This window comes from Stegostoma tigrinum, chromosome 8, assembly GCF_030684315.1.
Source record: "Stegostoma tigrinum isolate sSteTig4 chromosome 8, sSteTig4.hap1, whole genome shotgun sequence".
Lineage (NCBI taxonomy): Eukaryota > Metazoa > Chordata > Chondrichthyes > Orectolobiformes > Stegostomatidae > Stegostoma > Stegostoma tigrinum.
The window spans coordinates 98,093,191-98,118,998 of record NC_081361.1 but is presented as its reverse complement, the minus strand read 5'-3'; the positions used below and the strand labels follow the sequence as shown (position 1 = coordinate 98,118,998).

At 50.4% G+C, this 25,808-nt stretch overlaps 1 protein-coding gene across 1 annotated transcript in view; it reads right to left on the bottom strand.

Moving 5' to 3' along the window:
• Nucleotides 1-25,808, bottom strand: part of dnase2b (deoxyribonuclease II beta) — a 64,303-nt gene that overhangs the window by 16,710 nt on the left and 21,785 nt on the right. Inside the window, exon 4 of the mRNA XM_048538609.2 lies at nt 6,975-7,152. Coding sequence (XP_048394566.2) covers nt 6,975-7,152 — 178 coding nt within the window. The remainder of the gene's footprint in view (nt 1-6,974; nt 7,153-25,808) is intronic.

Sequence of the window (25,808 nt, the reverse complement as noted above, 5' to 3'; positions counted from 1 at the left end):
CAGGCCAAGCAGGATCCTGCTCCTCAGATGCTGCTGAGCCCGCTGTGTTCATCCAGCTCCACACTCTGTTAACCACCGACAAAGGATCCTGTTTTCGTCCCTTCAGCCGGAGCACAGGTGGGGGTAAGTCTATGGGCGCAGCACAAAACTCATGTGGGAAAGGTCCATGTGAAACAGAGAGCACAGGGTTACCCTGCAGAAGACCATAAGACATAGGAGTGGAAGTAAGGCCATTCGGCCCATCGAGTCCACTCCGCCATTTAAATCATGGCTGATGGGCATTTCAACACCACTTCCCTGCACTCTCCCCGTAGCCCTTGATTCCTTCTGAGATCAAGAATTTGTCGATCTCTGCCTTGAAGGCATCCAACGTCCCGGCCTTCACTGCACTCCGTGGCAATAAATTCCACAAGCCCACCGCTCTCTGGCTGAAGAATTGTCGTCTCATTTCAGTTTTAAATTTACCCCCTCTAATTTTAAGGCTGTGCCCACCTAAGTCTCCCCGCCTAACGGAAACAACTTCCTAGCGTCCACCCCTTCTAAACCATACATTATCTTGTAAGTTTCTATTAGATCTCCCCTCAACCTTCTAAACTCTAATGAGTACAGTCCCAGGATCCTTAGCCGTTCATCATACGTTAAACCTATGTTGAAGAATGTGGTGCTGCCGCGTTGTTATATCGTACGGGAAGCAGACGGCAGCGTGGCCCCGGTGATAGGCTCGCTTCTGCAACAGGGGGTAATAATGAAGGCACGGAGTCCATGTAACACCCCTTTACTGCCCATTCCGAAGTCAGGTGGAAGAAGATGAGTGGGGGTTTGTGCGGGACTTAAGGGCCATGAAGAAGATAGAGATCCTCACTGTGCCGCTGGTGCCCCATACCAATATTATACTGATGTCTATTCCTAGCGCCTTCACGGCAGTCGAAGGGAGATAATGGGAACTGCAGATGCTGGAGAATCCGAGATAACAAAATGTGAGGCTGGATGAACACAGCAGGCCCAGCAGCATCTTAGGAGCACAAAAGCTGACGTTTCGGATCTATACCCTTCACTACGCCCGAATCGTCAGCTTTCCTGCTCCTCTAATGATACTTGGGCCTGCTGTGTTCATCCAGCTCCACACTTCGTTATCTCGGATCCTTCAGCATCTGCAGTTCCCATTATCTCTCCCCCAGTATACACGGACACGCCTGCCACAAGGGAATACTGAAGGGTGTACTGCCGCAGCTGTTAAACACGGCCTGGACGAGAGCCACTTGTCTGGATATTCCACTATCATGTCCTGCTCACCTCCACCACAGGCCCTCGGTGCCTGGCTGACCCCTTAACCCTTCTGACACATCTAACCAACCAATGATATCGGGTGTCCCTGGAGAAAATGCAATTTTGCCAGGAGACCGTGCAGTATTTAGGATTTCACATTGGAAAAGGGTGAGGAAGACTAGGGGAGGATCGTATAAGGGCCATTCAGCAGGTTCAGACCCCTGAGATATAAAAAAATGGGTATCCTCTCTTTCCTGGGCACGGTGGGATACTGCGGGCAGTGGATCCCCGAGTGTAGGGAGTGAGACGCTGTGTTGCGAGCCGCCACACTGAGACACGAACCGGCTGTAGTTAAATGGGCGGCTGACAGGGATAAGGCATTTAAGGAGTTAAAACACACACTGATCAGTGCTCCAGCGTTAGGCTTCCCCAACTATAGCGAGCCATTCCGACTACACGTGAACGAATCGCAAGGATTTGCCACGGGGATCAGGAGCACAAGGGAGGGAGGCGTCCGGCTTATTTATTCCGCGATGCTCCCCGTGGCCGTGATGGTCTTGCCAACCTAACGGTGCTACTGCTGTAATGGTGAGAAAACCTCTCCCCATCGTGTCGGATCGGCCGTGTATACAGTCAGAGTTCCCCACGCAGTTCTGCTGTTACTGAACTCTGCAGCATCTTACAACTGCCAGACCAACGGGGCTATGAGGTGATCCTTCTCTCTCTGTAAATACGAGAGGAGCCCGGCCACCAGCCCCGCCGCCTTCATCCCTTTGCCAACTCCTGAAGGCATCGAACACGATTGCCTCCTTACTGTGGAAGCTCCCACCGCGCCGCGGCCCGATTTGCTGAGCACATCCATTACAAACCGTGATTCAATCCTGTTTACGGATGGTTCCTCGTACCGCCCAGGAGGTAACTTGCTGGGCGTGCCATTGTCAGCTAACATGGAGACGTACCCCCTGCCCGAAGGGACCTGCATTCTGGCTAAAGACAAACATTTATACTGACTCACGGGGCGGTGCTTGACTTTGGGCAACAGTGGAAGAACAGGGAACTGATTCAGGGAAACTGATTAAGCGTGCCACCCTGGAAGTGAACCTTTTAAAAGCCATGCAACAGCCGTACTAGTTGTTGCTATTATTAAATGCGAGGCTCGCACCTCTGCAGGGGACGGAGTTTCCAAGGGGAATAGGTTCACTGACGAAACAGCGAAGGTCGTGACTGTTCGACAGACTCCTTCGCTGCGCGCCCCACGGGTTGAATCGGGAGGCAGGGAGCTCCCTGTGTGCTTTGAAGCGCCACAGTTGGGAGACGCTCACAGAGGCACAAGGCAGGGTGCTATCAATCCGGTTCCATATGGGGCCACGCCGGCGGTCGCGTGGTGTGGCCCCGTGGTCTGTTTTAGCCCCTGGGGCTCGCCTGGCACATGGCCAGGCCCACACGGGCAAAGGAGGGGTGCAACATGTTACCACCCGACAATGGTATGCCCCCGGGCTAACTAACCACTGAGAAAGTAGCACGGACTTACTAGCAGAACAACAGGGAGGACAGCGGCCACGTTTGACCACTCACCCCAACCAGAATTGCCTTTTGAAAATGTGCAAATCGACTTTGTGCACATGCCTGCTGAGAAGGGGTGTAAGTATATGTTGGTGATAGTTGGCATGTTCTCCAGATGGGTGGAGGCCAATCCAACGAGGAGGGATGATGCTGGAACTCTGATAAATATATTAATGAAAGAAATCATGCCTAGATGCGGCATTCCAGCGGGAATAAATCGTGACAGAGCGACCCACTGCACCAACAAACTGGTACGGGGGTTAAAGGAAGCCCTGGATTTTAGTGGAAATTGCACATCCCTACCAGCCCCAGTCCTCAGGTACAGCGGAGAGAATAAACAGAGATGTGAAAACGGCCCTAATAAAGGTCATCCAACAAAATGGCCAGAAGCCCTCTCCTCAGTGCTGTACACTATGCGAAATCAGAATCATGAGATTTTAATGGGATGACCTATGACAGCAGGAACTAGGCCTCCCATGGCCCCAGAAACGACAACTATAATATGGAATGATGAGAAAAGTATGCGCAGACGTTGTGTCAGGAGGCAGGGAAACTGCATGAGACTCCGACAAGCCCAAACACCGCCAAAGGAAGGTAACGTGCATCTGTTTAAGCCGGGAGATGGGATAAACGTGAAAATCGATGACTAAAGATTCTTTCTCCCCAGGTGGAAAGGCCCTTACCCCGGTGCTGCTAACGACACGCACGGCTGTTAAAGAGAAGGGGAAATGTGACAGGATCCACGCCACTAGGTGCATGTTGCACTACGATGAAAATGGAGAATAACGTCCTCCCGAAAACAAAAGAAAACATCACCGAGAAAGAAAGGACACGACATGCGAAGAAGTAAAATTCTGACTTGTGGCAATTGGGCTGATGTGTGTTTCCGGACTGCATTGAGGATTTGCGCTCAACACCTTTCTGCGTCTGTCTCATGGGTATTCTGATAGCAGGAGTGCCTCTGCTTGCTGGGTCCCTCACCATGGAGGGGAAGGGGGCACCCTTTTAAGGTCAATCCGTTTTAGCCCCAGTGACATGTCCGCCTGGAGACGTTTTTAACACCATACAAGAAAGGAAAGAGGCATCAGACGCGGGGTTTGCTGGATAGGAAACTCACCCAAAGGCAGGAAGAAATGGGAATCCTTGTTACCTCCTTGGGTAAACAGATGACGAGAACTCACCTTTGATGGCTGGTACATACCTAGATATGTCAGAACGTCTAGCCCCCCCAGCCTCACTTTTACAAGGGCTGAGATAGGCAGTGAGTGCATATGTCAGCCTGGCCACCCTAACGGTATCTGAACGGGCAGCAGCTGCTGCGAACCTCACACCTAGAACCACACGCCGCTGTGGGCCTTGACCGGAACAAATTGGGTATGCGGGGTAAAGGCCTACCCTTGTCTCCCGGTGTGGGGGGCGGGCTGTTGTTACCTAGCATATGTCATACCCCAGATCTGACACTTTGAGTCTCTAACTCAACATCCCGGGACTCACGGCATAGCCAATTCCGGCACTAATGCACAAAGGAGAGCTATAACTGAAGCAGGGACGTTTGCGATGATAGGTTTTCCCACTTTCGGAACTGGAAAAGCAGCCAAGGAGTTAATAAATATGACCTTTGCATTGTAGAAATTAGCAAATGAAACAACAGAAGGTTTCAGGGAGACACAGCAAGCTCTATCTGCAGTTACAGTCGAATTAGTGGCGGTTAGGACTGTGGCACTGCAGAATAGGATGGCATTGGATTTTGGGCTGGCTGAGAAGCGTGGGGGGGGGGGGGTACTTGTGCCATTATAGGACAAGAGTCCCGCACTTATATTCCCAGCGAATCAGAAAACATGGCTGATCACATTAGAAAGTTGGCCGAGAATTTTAAGAAGATAAGAGAACAGTTTCACAATTCCCCTGAGGTTGGTGGATGTTCGGTAACTGGTAGGGAACGTGATGGTGTAATATGTATCATGGTCGCTATTTGCGTACTAGTTGCTAGGTTTATTTGCACCCTGTTACCCCCGATAGGAGGACACCGACCTATGGTGCCAATGTACCCTAGAACAGTGATCGTGAGTTTTGATGACAATAGTTACGATGAGGAGGAATGTTTAAAAATGCGTCCTTACCAGAGGGATATGAGCCTCCTTTTCACCAAGAGAGAAATGTAAAGTTTTAAGTTGAAAGATCTGAAAAGGTCAACAAGGAGGGAACTGTGGGAGAAAAATTTTACATCACAAGGGTGGATGGGAATTTAGGCCAAGACAGAAAAAGCAGCCATAGGAGAGACTGATGGCATAGAGAGAGAATTTTAATTGGTTACATTGCGGGAATTTAGTGAGCTTGGCAGAAGTCGGGGGGCAGTTACTCAGACTGCGTTATCACTACGTGCATGTTATCTGAGCTAGAGTTACAGAAGGATCTTTTGATATATTGTCACTATACCAAGGTTTTAGGCTGAATTAGAGATGTCCCTTGTATCTCTGTGGAGCTTAGTTACTGATAAACTAGAGTTTCAATCAAACTGTTTCTCACTCCCAGTGCTAGCTGCATGCCGAGGTCATTTGAAGAAGTAATTATTAAGGTATCTGTAAGACAGCATTCCCGTTACTCGAGCAGCGTCTGTTTTCTTTAAACTTACAACGAATGAATCGACAAACACAAGATGTCACAGGAACATCCTGCTCTGAAGTTAATGGTATAAAGGAAATTGTTATTCTCTGTATTAGCAGAGTCGGGTGCCGCCGGAGATTGACACTCACTCTCCTTGCTACCAAGTAAGAAAATAAACTGCTTCGAACGGGAGCTGGAGTCAAGTCTCATTGTTAGTTAAATCGAAATAAAAATTTCTACACCACAAGGATATGAGGAATCTAGACAGTCGACGAAGACCACTAGTTTCAAAGGACTGATTGATGTGCTTTGGTTTTGCAGGAATTCAATCCAAGGTGACAAATGAGATAGGACTTCAATTGGTCCCTTACACGCTCATCCTAAGTCCCTAGCTCAGCATTTTGCTCTAAAGAGCGAGTAGGTTGAAGGTTCTTCACAGGCTGAAATATTACACTGAGGTGGAATTTTGAACAAATAGCGAGTTGGACCCAATTGATTCCATTGGGAATCTCTCAGGGATTGATTACTTTGTGATCCGTTTTGTTTTTGTATTCAGGAGACCCTCCATGAAGCTCCTGTAGCAGATCAGCCATGTCCTTCAAAGCACAAACAGAATGTAGGCATAAACAATTCCCCCGACCACCCACATCCAGGGATTCTGCTTCCTTCTCATCTGGGGGATAGTAGGAACTGCTGATGCTGGAGTTGAAGATAACACAGTGTGGAGCTGGAGAAACACAGCAGGCCAGGCAGCTTCAGAGGAGCAGGAAAGCTGACATTTTGGGTTGTGTTCCTCCAGCTCCACAATGTGTTGTCTCCTTCTCACCTGTGCATTTTTTTTTCTCACAGTTTATTCATCTTGATCTTCTCATTTCTCGTATGACAAACATTTCCTCTACAAAGATCCAGAGTAAAATCTCAGAGGAAAACCCCATTAACACTTGGAAATAAATAAACTGGTCATGCCGGAACCCCATTTTCAGGTCCACAAGATGAGTCAGAGCAATAAGCAGCATTCACATGCTGTACTGGCTTCTCCTTATGGGATGGGTCTGGGCAGACACACCAACAAATGAGGTGTCAAGCCGGTGAAGGACTACTTGCACGTCAAAAAACAGAAGTAGCAATTAAAGACAGAGCTAAGCCATCTCACAACCAATGGATCAGATCTAAGCTGTGCAGCCCTGCCACATCCAGTTGTGAATGGTGGTGGACAATTAAGCAACTCACTGGAGGAGAGAGAGTGTGTGTGTCTCTGTGTGTATGTGTGTGTATGTGTGTGTATGTGTGTGTATGTGTGTGTGTGTGCTTGTGTGTGTGAGTGTGAGTGCATGTGTGCTTGTGTGCGTGTGTGTGTGTCTATCTGTGTATGTGCACGTGTGAGTATGTGTGTGTGTGTGATACTGTGTGTGCGTGTTTGTGTGTACGTGTGTCAGCGTATGTGTGCACGTGTGTTAGTGTGAGAGCGTGTGTGTGTGTGCATGTGTTTGTGAGAGTGTGCGCTCATGCGTGCATTGGTCACACCAAACGTTAACACTTGCCTTTGAATGATAGGTGGAATAAAGTTGCTGCAGAGTCCTTCCGGTGGCACTCTCAGTCATATTGATGAGGTACTGGCTCTGTTTCCAGCCACTTGTTGAAGGATCGAGGTACATATAATTCAGTCCCAGCCCAGAAGCCTGATGGACGATATACTTGGGCAACTTATAGATGACAAACCTGTAAGGCACAGTAATGGAGTAGTAACGAAAGGATAAGTGGACGACAAGTCAGACGAGGGTTGCTTTTCTGATTGGAGGCCTGTGATGTACCACAAAGATTGGTCTGCATGTGAGATTGCTCGCTGAGCTGGAAGGTTCATTTTCAGACGTTGCGTCGCCATTCTAGGTAACATCATCAGTGAGCCTCCGACGAAGTGCTGGTGTTATGTCCCGCTTCCTATTTATCTAGTTAGGTTTCCTTGGGTTGGTGATGTCATTTCCTGTGTTGGTGATGTCATTTCCTGTTCTTTTTCTCAGAGGGTGGTAGATTGATTTGGAGCCAGTGTGTTTGTTGATGGAGTTCCGGTTGGAATGCCATGCTTCTAGGAATTCTCGTGCATGTCTCTGTTTGGCTTGTCCTAGGATGGATGTGTTGTCCCAATCAAAGTGGTGTCCTTCCTTATCTGTATGTAGGGATACGAGTGATAGTGGGTCATGTCGTTTTGTGGCTAGTTGATGTTCATGTATAAGCTAGCCACCAGGTTCATGTATAAGCAAGCCAAACAGAGACATGCACGAGAATTCCTAGAAGCATGGCATTCCAACCGGAACTCCATCAACAAACACATTGATTTGGAGCCAATCTACCATCCCCTGAGAAAAAGAACAGGAAATGACATCACCAACGCAGGAAATGACATCACCAACCCAAGGAAACCTAAACAGATAAATAGAAAGCGGGACATAACACCAGCGCTTCGTCGGAGGCTCACTGATGATGTTACCTAGAATGGTGACGAAACGTCTGAAAACTAACCTTCCAGCTCAGCGAGCAAACTCACATCCAGAACCTCAACCTGAGCTACAAATCTTCTCAAAACTCGCTAACAAAGATTGATGCTGGGTCCACCGCTTTTTGTCATTTTATGGAAATGATTTGGATGTGAACATAGGAGGGATGGTTAGTATATTTGCAGATGACACCAAAATTGGGGGCATAGTGGACAGTGAAGAAGGTTAGCTCAAAGTACAACAGGACCATAATCAGATGGGCCTTGGGCTGAGGAGTGGCAGATGGAGTTTAATTTAGATAAATGTGAGGTGCTGCATTTTGCAAAGGCAAGTCGGGGCAGGACTTATACACTTAATGGTAAGGTCCTGAGGAGCTGAACTATGAGAACTTGGGATGCAGGTTCATAGTTCCTTGAAAGTAGAGTCATGGGTAGATAGGACATTGAAGAAGGCATTTGATACGCTTACCCTTATTGGTCAGTGCATTGAGTATAGGAGTTGGGAGGTCATGTTGAGATTGTATAGGACATTGATGTGGCTGGTTTTGGAGAACTGTGCACAGGTATGGTCACACTGGTATAGGAAGGATATTATTAAGTTGAAGAGAGTTCAGAAAAGATTTACCAGGATGTAGCTGGGACTGGAGGGTTTGAGTTATAAGGAGAGTCTGGAACCTTTTTCATTGGAGCATGGGAGGTTGAGGGTGTCACCTTATAGAATAGAATAGAATAGAATCTAATCAAATCCCAACAGTGTGGAAGCAGGTTATTCGGCTTATCAAGTTCACACTCACCCTCTGAAGAGCATCCCACCCAGACCTAACCCCTTACCCTATATTTCCCATGGCTAATCTACCTAACCTGCACATCGTTGGACTGTGGTAGGAAACTCACACAGACATGGGGAGAATGTGCAAACTCTACAGAGACAGTTGCCCAACGGTGGGATTGAACCTGGGTCCTCAGTGCTGCGAGGCATCAGCACTAACACTGAGCTACTGTGCCAGCTCTGAGGTTTATAGAAGTTTATAAAATCATGAGGGGCATAGATAAGGTGAATGGCAGGTGGAGCTCAAAACTGATTGACCTAGTTTTAAGATGCGACAAAAAGGGACCTGATGGACAATTGCTTCACACAGAGAGTGATTCATCTGTGTAATGAACTGCCAGATAATGTGTACAGTTACAACACAGAATCCCTACAGTGTGGAAACAAGTCCACACTGACCCTCAGAGCATCCCACCTAGACCCACTCCCCCTATAACCCACATAATCTGCGCATCCCTGAACGCCATGGGCCAATCCACTTAGCTTGTACATCTTCGGGCAGTGGGAGCAAGCCCACACAGACATTTGCCTGAGGGTGGAATTGAACCCAGGTTCCTGGCACTGTGACGCAGCAGTGATAACTATAGAGCCACCGTGCCACCATTAAAAAAAGGCATTTGGACAGGCTCATGAACAGGAAAGGTTTAAAGGGATGTGGGCGACATGAAGACAGTTGGGACTAAAGTTAGTTTGAAAATCTTGGTCAGCATGAACAAGTTGGACTGAAGGGTCTGTTTCTGCCCTGTATGACTCTACACTTCAGTTTCCTGGGCTGCAGTCCGGAGAACTTTGCCCCCTAAACCTCTTCTTCTCTTTACCTCACTTTCCTCCTTTCAGATATTTCTTAAAATCTATATCTTTGACATAGCACTTGGATATTTGACTTAATATGTGGCTCAGTTTCAAATGTTGGTTTTATATCTCTCCTGTCAAACATTTCAGGATTTGACCTACATTACAATCTCGTAATCTAAATACATGGAAAATAATGATAGGTTTGTTTCATTTGTACTACTTTAAATGCTGGAAGGTTATTCCTTCACCCAAGAATCAAAATGTCTTGCTTGGAAAAAGCTACATAAAATTGTCTAGATGTACAATTGGCTTAGGATTATAAGAACAAATTTTGACAATTTTATATGGTGTCATGGCTTAGAGCCATAGAGAAGTACAGAAGAGAAACAGACTCTTTGGTCCGACTTGTGCATGTTGACCAGATTTCCTAAATTAATCTAGTTGCCAACATTTGGCCCATATCCCTCCAAACCCTTCCTATCCATCTACCCATTCAGCTGGCTTTTAAATGTTGTAATTGTACCAGCCTCCACCACTTCCTCTGGCAGCTCATTCTATTCACATACCACACTGTGCGAAAAATTCCCCTCAGGTCCTTTTTAAATCTTTCTTCTCTCACCCTAAGACTATACCCTCTGGCTTTTGGACTCCCCTGCCCTGGGGAAAAGACCTTGGCTATTCAAACTATCCATGCCCCTCATGATTTTCTCAACTTCAGTAGGGTCACCCCTCAGCCTGCGATTCTCCAAGGAAAATAGCCCCAGCCTATTCAGCTTCTCCCACTAGCACAGAACCTCCAAACCTGGCAACATCCAAGCAAATTTTTTCTGAACTTTTTCAAGTTTAACATTACCTTTCTGGGAAAAATTGATGTATAGAGAGATCTGGGTGTTCAGGTCCATTGTACCCTGAAGGAGGAAACGCAGGTCGATAGAGCAGTCAAGAAGACATATGGCATGCTTTCCTTCATCGGTTGGGGTATGGAGTACATTACCAAAAGGATTTGGATGCTTTGGAGATGGTGCAGAAGAGATTCACCAGGATGTTGCCTGGTATGGAGGGTGCTAGCTATGAAGAAAGGTTGAGTAGATTAGGATTATTTTCAACAGAAAGACGGAGACTGAGGAGGGACCTGATTGAGGTCTACAAAATCATGAGGGCTATAGACAAGGTGGATAGCAAGAAGCTTTCTCCCAGAGTGGGGGTCTCAATTACTGAGGGTCATGAGTTCAAAGTGAAAGGAGGAAAGTTTAAGGGAGATATGTGTGGAAAGCTCTTTGTACAGAGAGTGGTTGGTGCCTGGAATGCGTTGCCAGTGGAGGTGGTAGATGCAGACACGATAGTGTCTTTTAAGATGTATCTGGACAGTACATGGATGGGCAGGGAGCAAAAGAATACAGATCTTTAGAAAATAAGTGACAGATTTAGACAGAGGATTTCGATTGGCACTGGCTTGTTGGGCAGAAGGGCCTGTTCCTGTGCTGTAATTTTCTTTGCTCTTTCTTTGTTATTTGTTCTTTCCTATAGCAGAGTATGAAGCTGGAGGAACACTGCAAGCCAGGCAGCTTCAGAGGAGCAGGAAAGTTGACGTTCCAGGTCAGGACCCTTCTTCAGAAATGGGAGAGGGAAGGGAGCTCTGAAATAAATAGAAAGGCACTCACCTATCACCATCCCACCTACTTTCCTCAGCCCCACCCCTCCTCTCTCTATTTATTTCTGAGCTCCCTTCCCCCTCCCCATTTCTGAAGAAGGGTCCCGGCAAACATCAACTTTCCTGGTCCTCTGATGCTGCCTGGCCTGCAGTGTTCATCCAGCACCACACTCTGTTATCTCTGACTCTAGTATCTGCGGTCCTTGCTATTTCTTTTTTATAGCAGTTTGTTTATAATCTTTGAAGAACTAATACCATTGGGAACTGAATTTTTATCCTCTCACAGGGTGTGGGCATCGCTGGCTCAACCAGCATTTATTGCCTGTCCCTGGTTGCTCTAGTGAGCTGCCTTCTTCACCCACTGCAGTTCATGTTTTCTCCTGAGCTAGAAAGGCAGGTTTATAGCCGATGGGCTTGATATTATTCGGAAAATACACACTCTGCCTGGGATTTTCACCACAATAGTGAGCAAAAGTGCCAGAAAATGCTAAATCCTTTCCCTGAACGTGGCACTTCTCATTATTGTGTGGGATGGAATTGGAGGTGGATTGTTCACAAAGGAGTTGTAGAGGTTCAATATGCAGTCACATCCGATTTTGGGCAATTATTGACCTGGTAAGAGAAAGTTTAAAGCAGTCAGTGCCTTTTGGAAAGACTGGCAACTCTTCTGGAGATGTCAGGCTCCATTTTCAATATGGTTCTAGCACACGTTTGGGAGATATAAGGTGAGCTGTGGGAGAGGTCAGGCGCTCTTTGAGATTATTAAAAGTAAGTCTGAGTTTGCACATTGTGCAAAAGCTGATCGGAACTGTCAAAGTTATCAAGGAATTTTCAACCTTCTAGAAAACTGACAAAGAGCTATCCTGTTTGGTGGTACAGAGCTTGTGTCTCTTTTTTTCAGCAAAAAATGCCAATGAGTGAGAATGTACATGGGTGACCTTCTCTACTCGCAGATGATGCCATCAAATGCTTAATGAACAGTCACTTAAAGGCCTCAACCTACCACTCCCCAAGTACCAGTTTTTTCTGGTAGGAGGGCCAAATGGTTTGGAACTGTGGACAAACTACATGCCAGGCTAAAATACACCTTCATTCCTAACTTCACCTTATCCTATCCAGCTTGTGAGCTCAGCTCATGGTGAATAATACGCAAATAGGCACTTTGTATGTAAAAGTGATGGGTAAGGTGGCCATACATGGGTGTGGGGGATGCAAACTGCCATTGGGAGGTGATTTGATGAGTGTAACATGACATGGGGGCAAGGGAAGAGGTATTTACTAGGCATCTCCTGCACCTGTGCATTTCCCTCCACTTCACCTGGACTAAGGAGAAGCGCTCTGGAAGCTTGTGATTTCATATAAACCTGTTGCACTATCACGTGGTGTTGTGTGACTTCGGGTTTTGCTCACCCCAGTCTAACACTGGCACCTCCACATCAGGAATGAGGTGGCATTGGTTGGCACAGATGGAGCATTAGGTGTAGACTGAAAGGATGTTTCACTCTTAATTGGTAATGATAGGGCACAGGGCCATATCCCTGGGGCAGGTCTTCCAGAATGCACACCTGTACATCTAACGGCTTCCGCTGTCCCTCTCTGGACATTTGAAAGGTCTAATTCACCGAACTGGGAATTCTCTCAACTGCTTGCACCACTCCCAGCAACAAATTTTTAAAACAATTAATTCATGTGATATGGGTGTCACCGGCTAGGCCGGAGGCTGCGTAAGGACCAACCACATTGATGTGGGCCTGGAGTCACATGTAGGTCAGACCAGGTGAGGATGGCAGTTTCCTTCCCTAAAGGACAGTGGTGAACCAGATGGGCTTTCACAACATTTGGAAAGATGGTCACCATTCGGCTAGATTTATAGAGAATTCACATTTCATCATCTACCATGGTGGGATTGGTAACTCATATCCCCAACAATTGGAGTTCCATAGAATACCTACAGCATGGAAACAGGTCTTTTAGCACAACAAGTCCACACCGAATCTCAGACCCATCCCCCTATAACCCACCCAATCTACGTATCGCTGAAAACTACAGGCAATTTAGCACAGCCAATCCACCCCAACCTGCACATTCTTGGACTGTGGGAGGAAACCTGAGCACCTGGGCAAAACCCGCACAGACACGGGGAGAACGTGCAAACTCCACACAGACAGTTGCCCGAGGCTGGGATTGAACCCAGGTCCCTGGTGCTGTGAGACACCGTGCCACTGCAAATCTGGATTTCTAATCCAGTAATATTACCACTACTCTTCTCTGTTTCTGTGAAATCTGTCAGTATATTCTCTGCCTTTACCGTGGATGAAAACAGCTTCTTAAATACAAATCTTACTTCAAGAACCTCGATTTGGATTCAAGTCATGTTCCAACATGATACCTGCTCTATTCCAATGGCAAAGCCTACTGGAATTAGACAGTGTAGTAACTCTGGAGGGGGACAGTGTGGAAACTCTGAAGGGGGACAGTGTAGTAACTCTGGAGGGGGACAGTACAGTAACTCTGAAGGGGAACAGTGCAGTAACTCTGGAGGGGGACAGTGTAGTAGCTCTGGAGGGGGACAGTGTAGTAACTCTGGAGGGGGACAGTGTAGTAGCTCTGAAGGGGTACAGTGTAGTAACTCTGAAGGGGAACAGTGCAGTAACTCTGAAGGGGAACAGTGCAGTAACTCTGGAGGGGGACAGTGCAGTAACTCTGAAGGGGAAGAGTGCAGTAACTCTGGAGGGGGACAGTGCAGTAACTCTGGAAGGGGACAGTGCAGTAACTCTGGAGAGGGACAGTGTAGTAACTCTGGAGGGGGACAGTGCAGTAACTCTGGAGGGGGACAGTGTAGTAACTCTGGAGGGGACCAGTGCAGTAACTCTGAAGGGGAACAGTGCAGTAACTCTGGAGGGGGACAGTGCAGTAACTCTGGAGGGGGACAGTGCAGTAACTCTGGAAGGGGACAGTGCTGTAACTATGGAGGGGACCAGTGCAGTAACTCTGAAGGGGAACAGTGCAGTAACTCTGGAGGGGGACAGTGCAGTAACTCTGGAGGGGGACAGTGTAGTAACTCTGGAAGGGGACAGTGCAGTAACTCTGGAGGGGGACAGTGCAGTAACTCTGGAAGGGGACAGTGTAGTAACTCTGGAGGGGGACAGTGCAGTAACTCTGAAGGGGGACAGTGCAGTAACTCTGAAGGGGGACAGTGCAGTAACTCTGGAGGGGGACAGTGTAGTAACTCTGAAGGGGGACAGTGTAGTAACTCTGGAGGGGGACAGTGCAGTAACTCTGGAGGGGGACAGTGCAGTAACTCTGGAGGGGGACAGTGTAGTAACTCTGGAGGGGGACAGTGCAGTAACTCTGGAAGGGGACAGTGCAGTAACTCTGGAGGGGGACAGTGCAGTAACTCTGGATGGGGACAGTGTAGTAACTCTGGAGGGGGACAGTGCAGCAACTCTGGAAGGGGACAGTGCAGTAACTCTGGAGGGGGACAGTGCAGTAACTCTGGAGGGGGACAGTGCAGTAACTCTGGAGGGGGACAGTGCAGTAACTCTGGAGGGGGACAGTGTAGTAACTCTGGAGGGGGACAGTGCAGTAACTCTGGAAGGGGATAGTGCAGTAACTCTGGAGGGGGACAGTGCAGTAACTCTGGAGGGGAACAGTGCAGTAACTCTGGAGGGGGACAGTGTAGTAACTCTGGAGGGGGACAGTGCAGTAACTCTGAAGGGGGACAGTGTAGTAACTCTGGAGGGGGACAGTGCAGTAACTCTGGAGGGGGACAGTGCAGTAACTCTGGAGGGGGACAGTGCAGTAACTCTGGAGGGGGACAGTGTAGTAACTCTGGAGGGGGACAGTGCAGTAACTCTGGAAGGGGACAGTGCAGTAACTCTGGAGGGGGACAGTGCAGTGACTCTGGAGGGGAACAGTGCAGTAACTCTGGAGGGGGACAGTGTAGTAACTCTGGAGGGGAACAGTGCAGTAACTGTGGAGGGGGACAGTGTAGTAACTCTGAAGGGGGACAGTGTAGTAACTCTGGAGGGGACAGTGCAGTAACTGTGGAGGGGGACAGTGTAGTAACTCTGAAGGGGGACAGTGCAGTAACTCTGGAGGGGAACAGTGCAGTAACTCTGGAGGGGGACAGTGCAGTAACTCTGGAGGGGGACAGTGTAGTAACTCTGGAGGGGAACAGTGCAGTAACTGTGGAGGGGGACAGTGTAGTAACTCTGAAGGGGGACAGTGTAGTAACTCTGGAGGGGGACAGTGCAGTAACTGTGGAGGGGGACAGTATAGTAGCTCTGAAGGGGGACAGTGTAGTAACTCTGAAGGGGGACAGTGCAGTATCTCTGAAGGGGGACAGTGCAGTAACTCTGGAGGGGGACAGTGCAGTATCTCTGAAGGGGGACAGTGCAGTAACTCTGGAGGGGGACAGTGCAGTAACTCTGGAGGGGAACAGTGCAGTAACTCTGGAGGGGAACAGTGCAGTAACTCAGAAGGGGGACAGTGTAGTAACTCTAGAGGGGGACAGTGTAGTAACTCTGGAGGGGACAGTGCAGTAACTCTGGAGGGGGACAGTGTAGTAACTCTGGAGGGGGACAGTGTAGTAACTCTGAAGGGGAACAGTGCAGTAACTGTGGAGGGGGACAGTGTAGTAACTCTGAAGGGGGACAGTGTAGTAACTCTGGAGGGGGACTGTGTAGTAACTCTGGAGGGGGACAGTGTAGTAACTCTGGAGGGGACAGTGCAGTAACTCTGGAGGGGGACAGTGTAGTAACTCTGGAGGGGGACAGTGTAGTAACTCTGAAGGGGGACAGTGTAGTAACTCTGGAGGGGGAGAGTGTAGTAACTCTGAAGGGGAACAGTGCAGTAACTCTGGAGGGGGACAGTGTAGTAGCTCTGGAGGGGGACAGTGTAGTAACTCTGGAGGGGGACAGTGTAGTAGCTCTGAAGGGGTACAGTGTAGTAACTCTGAAGGGGAACAGTGCAGTAACTCTGAAGGGGAACAGTGCAGTAACTCTGGAGGGGGACAGTGCAGTAAGTCTGAAGGGGAAGAGTGCAGTAACTCTGGAGGGGGACAGTGCAGTAACTCTGGAAGGGGACAGTGCAGTAACTCTGGAGGGGGACAGTGTAGTAACTCTGGAGGGGGACAGTGCAGTAACTCTGGAGGGGGACAGTGTAGTAACTCTGGAGGGGACCAGTGCAGTAACTCTGAAGGGGAACAGTGCAGTAACTCTGGAGGGGGACAGTGCAGTAACTCTGGAGGGGGACAGTGCAGTAACTCTGGAAGGGGACAGTGCTGTAACTATGGAGGGGACCAGTGCAGTAACTCTGAAGGGGAACAGTGCAGTAACTCTGGAGGGGGACAGTGCAGTAACTCTGGAGGGGGACAGTGTAGTAACTCTGGAAGGGGACAGTGCAGTAACTCTGGAGGGGGACAGTGCAGTAACTCTGGAAGGGGACAGTGTAGTAACTCTGGAGGGGGACAGTGCAGTAACTCTGAAGGGGGACAGTGCAGTAACTCTGAAGGGGGACAGTGCAGTAACTCTGGAGGGGGACAGTGTAGTAACTCTGAAGGGGGACAGTGTAGTAACTCTGGAGGGGGACAGTGCAGTAACTCTGGAGGGGGACAGTGCAGTAACTCTGGAGGGGGACAGTGTAGTAACTCTGGAGGGGGACAGTGCAGTAACTCTGGAAGGGGACAGTGCAGTAACTCTGGAGGGGGACAGTGCAGTAACTCTGGATGGGGACAGTGTAGTAACTCTGGAGGGGGACAGTGCAGCAACTCTGGAAGGGGACAGTGCAGTAACTCTGGAGGGGGACAGTGCAGTAACTCTGGAGGGGGACAGTGCAGTAACTCTGGAGGGGGACAGTGCAGTAACTCTGGAGGGGGACAGTGTAGTAACTCTGGAGGGGGACAGTGCAGTAACTCTGGAAGGGGATAGTGCAGTAACTCTGGAGGGGGACAGTGCAGTAACTCTGGAGGGGAACAGTGCAGTAACTCTGGAGGGGGACAGTGTAGTAACTCTGGAGGGGGACAGTGCAGTAACTCTGAAGGGGGACAGTGTAGTAACTCTGGAGGGGGACAGTGCAGTAACTCTGGAGGGGGACAGTGCAGTAACTCTGGAGGGGGACAGTGTAGTAACTCTGGAGGGGGACAGTGCAGTAACTCTGGAAGGGGACAGTGCAGTAACTCTGGAGGGGGACAGTGCAGTGACTCTGGAGGGGAACAGTGCAGTAACTCTGGAGGGGGACAGTGTAGTAACTCTGGAGGGGAACAGTGCAGTAACTGTGGAGGGGGACAGTGTAGTAACTCTGAAGGGGGACAGTGTAGTAACTCTGGAGGGGACAGTGCAGTAACTGTGGAGGGGGACAGTGTAGTAACTCTGAAGGGGGACAGTGCAGTAACTCTGGAGGGGAACAGTGCAGTAACTCTGGAGGGGGACAGTGCAGTAACTCTGGAGGGGGACAGTGTAGTAACTCTGGAGGGGAACAGTGCAGTAACTGTGGAGGGGGACAGTGTAGTAACTCTGAAGGGGGACAGTGTAGTAACTCTGGAGGGGGACAGTGCAGTAACTGTGGAGGGGGACAGTATAGTAGCTCTGAAGGGGGACAGTGTAGTAACTCTGAAGGGGGACAGTGCAGTATCTCTGAAGGGGGACAGTGCAGTAACTCTGGAGGGGGACAGTGCAGTATCTCTGAAGGGGGACAGTGCAGTAACTCTGGAGGGGGACAGTGTAGTAACTCTGAAGGGGGACAGTGCAGTAACTCTGGAGGGGGACAGTGTAGTAACTCTGGAGGGGGACAGTGCAGTAACTCTGAAGGGGGACAGTGTAGTAACTCTGGAGGGGGACAGTGCAGTAACTCTGGAGGGGAACAGTGCAGTAACTCTGGAGGGGGACAGTGTAGTAACTCTGGAGGGGGACAGTGTAGTAACTCTGAAGGGGAACAGTGCAGTAACTGTGGAGGGGGACAGTGTTGTAACTCTGAAGGGGGACAGTGTAGTAACTCTGGAGGGGGACTGTGTAGTAACTCTGGAGGGGGACAGTGTAGTAACTCTGGAGGGGACAGTGCAGTAACTCTGGAGGGGGACAGTGTAGTAACTCTGGAGGGGGACAGTGTAGTAACTCTGAAGGGGGACAGTGTAGTAACTCTGGAGGGGGACAGTGCAGTAACTCTGAAGGGGAACCGTGCAGTATCTCTGAAGGGGGACAGTGTAGTAACTCTGGAGGGGGACAGTGCAGTAACTCTGGAGGGGAACAGTGCAGTAACTCTGGAGGGGAACAGTGCAGTAACTCTGAAGGGGGACAGTGTAGTAACTCTGGAGGGGACAGTGCAGTAACTCTGGAGGGGAACAGTGCAGTAACTGTGGAGGGGGACAGTGTAGTAACTCTGGAGGGGGACAGTGTAGTAACTCTGAAGGGGGACAGTGTAGTAACTCTGGAGGGGGACAGTGCAGTAACTCTGAAGGGGAACCGTGCAGTAACTCTGAAGGGGGACAGTGTAGTAACTCTGGAGGGGGACAGTGCAGTAACTCTGGAGGGGAACAGTGCAGTAACTCTGGAGGGGAACAGTGCAGTAACTCTGAAGGGGGACAGTGTAGTAACTCTGGAGGGGGACAGTGTAGTAACTCTGGAGGGGACAGTGCAGTAACTCTGGAGGGGGACAGAGTAGTAACTCTGGAGGGGGACAGTGTAGTAACTCTGAAGGGGAACAGTGCAGTAACTGTGGAGGGGGGCAGTGCAGTATCTCTGAAGGGGGACAGTGCAGTAACTCTGGAGGGGGACAGTGTAGTAAGTCTGAAGGGGAACAGTGCAGTAACTGTGGAGGGGGACAGTGTAGTAACTCTGAAGGGGGACAGTGTAGTAACTCTGGAGGGGGACAGTGCAGTAACTGTGGAGGGGGACAGTATAGTAGCTCTGAAGGGGGACAGTGTAGTAACTCTGAAGGGGGACAGTGCAGTATCTCTGAAGGGGGACAGTGCAGTAACTCTGGAGGAGGACAGTGCAGTATCTCTGAAGGGGGACAGTGCAGTAACTCTGGAGGGGGACAGTGTAGTAACTCTGAAGGGGGACAGTGCAGTAACTCTGGAGAGGGACAGTGTAGTAACTCTGGAGGGGGACAGTGCAGTAACTCTGGAGGGGGACAGTGTAGTAACTCTGGAGGGGACCAGTGCAGTAACTCTGAAGGGGAACAGTGCAGTAACTCTGGAGGGGGACAGTGCAGTAACTCTGGAGGGGGACAGTGCAGTAACTCTGGAAGGGGACAGTGCTGTAACTATGGAGGGGACCAGTGCAGTAACTCTGAAGGGGAACAGTGCAGTAACTCTGGAGGGGGACAGTGCAGTAACTCTGGAGGGGGACAGTGTAGTAACTCTGGAAGGGGACAGTGCAGTAACTCTGGAGGGGGACAGTGCAGTAACTCTGGAAGGGGACAGTGTAGTAACTCTGGAGGGGGACAGTGCAGTAACTCTGAAGGGGGACAGTGTAGTAACTCTGGAGGGGGACAGTGCAGTAACTCTGGAGGGGGACAGTGTAGTAACTCTGAAGGGGGACAGTGTAGTAACTCTGGAGGGGGACAGTGCAGTAACTCTGGAGGGGGACAGTGCAGTAACTCTGGAGGGGGACAGTGTAGTAACTCTGGAGGGGGACAGTGCAGTAACTCTGGAAGGGGACAGTGCAGTAACTCTGGAGGGGGACAGTGCAGTAACTCTGGATGGGGACAGTGTAGTAACTCTGGAGGGGGACAGTGCAGCAACTCTGGAAGGGGACAGTGCAGTAACTCTGGAGGGGGACAGTGCAGTAACTCTGGAGGGGGACAGTGCAGTAACTCTGGAGGGGGACAGTGCAGTAACTCTGGAGGGGGACAGTGTAGTAACTCTGGAGGGGGACAGTGCAGCAACTCTGGAAGGGGACAGTGCAGTAACTCTGGAGGGGGACAGTGCAGTAACTCTGGAGGGGGACAGTGCAGTAACTCTGGAGGGGGACAGTGCAGTAACTCTGGAGGGGGACAGTGTAGTAACTCTGGAGGGGGACAGTGCAGTAACTCTGGAAGGGGATAGTGCAGTAACTCTGGAGGGGGACAGTGCAGTAACTCTGGAGGGGAACAGTGCAGTAACTCTGGAGGGGGACAGTGTAGTAACTCTGGAGGGGGACAGTGCAGTAACTCTGAAGGGGGACAGTGCAGTAACTCTGGAGGGGGACAGTGCAGTAACTCTGGAGGGGGACAGTGCAGTAACTCTGGAGGGGGACAGTGTAGTAACTCTGGAGGGGGACAGTGCAGTAACTCTGGAGGGGGACAGTGCAGTAACTCTGGAGGGGGACAGTGTAGTAACTCTGGAGGGGGACAGTGCAGTAACTCTGGAAGGGGACAGTGCAGTAACTCTGGAGGGGGACAGTGCAGTGACTCTGGAGGAGAACAGTGCAGTAACTCTGGAGGGGGACAGTGTAGTAACTCTGGAGGGGAACAGTGCAGTAACTGTGGAGGGGGACAGTGTAGTAACTCTGAAGGGGGACAGTGTAGTAACTCTGGAGGGGACAGTGCAGTAACTGTGGAGGGGGACAGTGTAGTAACTCTGAAGGGGGACAGTGCAGTAACTCTGGAGGGGAACAGTGCAGTAACTCTGGAGGGGGACAGTGCAGTAACTCTGGAGGGGGACAGTGTAGTAACTCTGGAGGGGAACAGTGCAGTAACTGTGGAGGGGGACAGTGTAGTAACTCTGAAGGGGGACAGTGTAGTAACTCTGGAGGGGGACAGTGCAGTAACTGTGGAGGGGGACAGTATAGTAGCTCTGAAGGGGGACAGTGTAGTAACTCTGAAGGGGGACAGTGCAGTATCTCTGAAGGGGGACAGTGCAGTAACTCTGGAGGGGGACAGTGCAGTATCTCTGAAGGGGGACATTGCAGTAACTCTGGAGGGGGACAGTGTAGTAACTCTGAAGGGGGACAGTGCAGTAACTCTGGAGGGGGACAGTGTAGTAACTCTGGAGGGGGACAGTGCAGTAACTCTGAAGGGGGACAGTGTAGTAACTCTGGAGGGGGACAGTGCAGTAACTCTGGAGGGGAACAGTGCAGTAACTCTGGAGGGGAACAGTGCAGTAACTCAGAAGGGGGACAGTGTAGTAACTCTGGAGGGGGACAGTGTAGTAACTCTGGAGGGGACAGTGCAGTAACTCTGGAGGGGGACAGTGTAGTAACTCTGGAGGGGGACAGTGTAGTAACTCTGAAGGGGAACAGTGCAGTAACTGTGGAGGGGGACAGTGTAGTAACTCTGAAGGGGGACAGTGTAGTAACTCTGGAGGGGGACTGTGTAGTAACTCTGGAGGGGGACAGTGTAGTAACTCTGGAGGGGACAGTGCAGTAACTCTGGAGGGGGACAGTGTAGTAACTCTGGAGGGGGACAGTGTAGTAACTCTGAAGGGGGACAGTGTAGTAACTCTGGAGGGGGACAGTGCAGTAACTCTGAAGGGGAACCGTGCAGTAACTCTGAAGGGGGACAGTGTAGTAACTCTGGAGGGGGACAGTGCAGTAACTCTGGAGGGGAACAGTGCAGTAACTCTGGAGGGGAACAGTGCAGTAACTCTGAAGGGGGACAGTGTAGTAACTCTGGAGGGGACAGTGCAGTAACTCTGGAGGGGAACAGTGCAGTAACTGTGGAGGGGGACAGTGTAGTAACTCTGGAGGGGGACAGTGTAGTAACTCTGAAGGGGGACAGTGTAGTAACTCTGGAGGGGGACAGTGCAGTAACTCTGAAGGGGAACCGTGCAGTAACTCTGAAGGGGGACAGTGTAGTAACTCTGGAGGGGGACAGTGCAGTAACTCTGGAGGGGAACAGTGCAGTAACTCTGGAGGGGAACAGTGCAGAAACTCTGAAGGGGGACAGTGTAGTAACTCTGGAGGGGGACAGTGTAGTAACTCTGGAGGGGACAGTGCAGTAACTCTGGAGGGGGACAGAGTAGTAACTCTGGAGGGGGACAGTGTAGTAACTCTGAAGGGGAACAGTGCAGTAACTGTGGAGGGGGGCAGTGCAGTATCTCTGAAGGGGGACAGTGCAGTAACTCTGGAGGGGGACAGTGTAGTAACTCTGAAGGGGAACAGTGCAGTAACTGTGGAGGGGGACAGTGTAGTAACTCTGAAGGGGGACAGTGTAGTAACTCTGGAGGGGGACAGTGCAGTAACTGTGGAGGGGGACAGTATAGTAGCTCTGAAGGGGGACAGTGTAGTAACTCTGAAGGGGGACAGTGCAGTATCTCTGTAGGGGGACAGTGCAGTAACTCTGGAGGAGGACAGTGCAGTATCTCTGAAGGGGGACAGTGCAGTAACTCTGGAGGGGGACAGTGTAGTAACTCTGAAGGGGGACAGTGCAGTAACTCTGGAGAGGGACAGTGTAGTAACTCTGGAGGGGGACAGTGCAGTAACTCTGGAGGGGGACAGTGTAGTAACTCTGGAAGGGACCAGTGCAGTAACTCTGAAGGGGAACAGTGCAGTAACTCTGGAGGGGAACAGTGCAGTAACTCTGGAGGGGGACAGTGCAGTAACTCTGGAAGGGGACAGTGCTGTAACTATGGAGGGGACCAGTGCAGTAACTCTGAAGGGGAACAGTGCAGTAACTCTGGAGGGGGACAGTGCAGTAACTCTGGAGGGGGACAGTGTAGTAACTCTGAAGGGGGACAGTGTAGTAACTCTGGAGGGGGACAGTGCAGTAACTCTGGAGGGGGACAGTGCAGTAACTCTGGAGGGGGACAGTGTAGTAACTCTGAAGGGGGACAGTGTAGTAACTCTGGAGGGGGACAGTGCAGTAACTCTGGAGGGGGACAGTGCAGTAACTCTGGAGGGGGACAGTGTAGTAACTCTGGAGGGGGACAGTGCAGTAACTCTGGAAGCGGACAGTGCAGTAACTCTGGAGGGGGACAGTGCAGTAACTCTGGATGGGGACAGTGTAGTAACTCTGGAGGGGGACAGTGCAGCAACTCTGGAAGGGGACAGTGCAGTAACTCTGGAGGGGGACAGTGCAGTAACTCTGGAGGGGGACAGTGCAGTAACTCTGGAGGGGGACAGTGCAGTAACTCTGGAGGGGGACAGTGTAGTAACTCTGGAGGGGGACAGTGCAGTAACTCTGGAAGGGGATAGTGCAGTAACTCTGGAGGGGGACAGTGCAGTAACTCTGGAGGGGAACAGTGCAGTAACTCTGGAGGGGGACAGTGTAGTAACTCTGGAGGGGGACAGTGCAGTAACTCTGAAGGGGGACAGTGTAGTAACTCTGGAGGGGGACAGTGCAGTAACTCTGGAGGGGGACAGTGCAGTAACTCTGGAGGGGGACAGTGCAGTAACTCTGGAGGGGGACAGTGTAGTAACTCTGGAGGGGGACAGTGCAGTAACTCTGGAAGGGGACAGTGCAGTAACTCTGGAGGGGGACAGTGCAGTGACTCTGGAGGGGAACAGTGCAGTAACTCTGGAGGGGGACAGTGTAGTAACTCTGGAGGGGAACAGTGCAGTAACTGTGGAGGGGGACAGTGTAGTAACTCTGAAGGGGGACAGTGTAGTAACTCTGGAGGGGACAGTGCAGTAACTGTGGAGGGGGACAGTGTAGTAACTCTGAAGGGGGACAGTGCAGTAACTCTGGAGGGGAACAGTGCAGTAACTCTGGAGGGGGACAGTGCAGTAACTCTGGAGGGGGACAGTGTAGTAACTCTGGAGGGGAACAGTGCAGTAACTGTGGAGGGGGACAGTGTAGTAACTCTGAAGGGGGACAGTGTAGTAACTCTGGAGGGGGACAGTGCAGTAACTGTGGAGGGGGACAGTATAGTAGCTCTGAAGGGGGACAGTGTAGTAACTCTGAAGGGGGACAGTGCAGTATCTCTGAAGGGGGACAGTGCAGTAACTCTGGAGGGGGACAGTGCAGTATCTCTGAAGGGGGACAGTGCAGTAACTCTGGAGGGGGACAGTGTAGTAACTCTGAAGGGGGACAGTGCAGTAACTCTGGAGGGGGACAGTGTAGTAACTCTGGAGGGGGACAGTGCAGTAACTCTGAAGGGGGACAGTGTAGTAACTCTGGAGGGGGACAGTGCAGTAACTCTGGAGGGGAACAGTGCAGTAACTCTGGAGGGGAACAGTGCAGTAACTCAGAAGGGGGACAGTGTAGTAACTCTGGAGGGGGACAGTGTAGTAACTCTGGAGGGGACAGTGCAGTAACTCTGGAGGGGGACAGTGTAGTAACTCTGGAGGGGGACAGTGTAGTAACTCTGAAGGGGAACAGTGCAGTAACTGTGGAGGGGGACAGTGTAGTAACTCTGAAGGGGGACAGTGTAGTAACTCTGGAGGGGGACTGTGTAGTAACTCTGGAGGGGGACAGTGTAGTAACTCTGGAGGGGACAGTGCAGTAACTCTGGAGGGGGACAGTGTAGTAACTCTGGAGGGGGACAGTGTAGTAACTCTGAAGGGGGACAGTGTAGTAACTCTGGAGGGGGACAGTGCAGTAACTCTGAAGGGGAACCGTGCAGTAACTCTGAAGGGGGACAGTGTAGTAACTCTGGAGGGGGACAGTGCAGTAACTCTGGAGGGGAACAGTGCAGTAACTCTGGAGGGGAACAGTGCAGTAACTCTGAAGGGGGACAGTGTAGTAACTCTGGAGGGGACAGTGCAGTAACTCTGGAGGGGAACAGTGCAGTAACTGTGGAGGGGGACAGTGTAGTAACTCTGGAGGGGGACAGTGTAGTAACTCTGAAGGGGGACAGTGTAGTAACTCTGGAGGGGGACAGTGCAGTAACTCTGAAGGGGAACCGTGCAGTAACTCTGAAGGGGGACAGTGTAGTAACTCTGGAGGGGGACAGTGCAGTAACTCTGGAGGGGAACAGTGCAGTAACTCTGGAGGGGAACAGTGCAGTAACTCTGAAGGGGGACAGTGTAGTAACTCTGGAGGGGGACAGTGTAGTAACTCTGGAGGGGACAGTGCAGTAACTCTGGAGGGGGACAGAGTAGTAACTCTGGAGGGGGACAGTGTAGTAACTCTGAAGGGGAACAGTGCAGTAACTGTGGAGGGGGGCAGTGCAGTATCTCTGAAGGGGGACAGTGCAGTAACTCTGGAGGGGGACAGTGTAGTAACTCTGAAGGGGAACAGTGCAGTAACTGTGGAGGGGGACAGTGTAGTAACTCTGAAGGGGGACAGTGTAGTAACTCTGGAGGGGGACAGTGTAGTAACTCTGGAGGGGGACAGTGTAGTAACTCTGGTGGGGGGCTCTGGTTATATAGATTGCCTTCAAAATCAAAAGTGACGTATTTGTTCAATTCTCCTAACAGCTTTTCGAAAATAATTTCATTCAACTCCAATGAATCTTGACCTTTGGTACAAAGAATGACGTCTGTTGCCAAGGTAACAATGTTGAAGGACATGTCTTACCATCAGCAGTTTGGATTTGCTTATCCAGCCACTCACATTGTTGCCATAGGTAAATACTTTGGCACCAGCTCTGAGAAAGGGTCACTGGACCAGAAACATTAATTCTGATTTTTCTCTTCACAAATGCTGCCAGACCTGCTGAGCTTTTCCAGCAACTTCTGTTTTTGTTCCTGATTTACAGCATCCGCAGTTCTTTCGGTTTTTATTTAGTATTTAACTTACTACCTCAT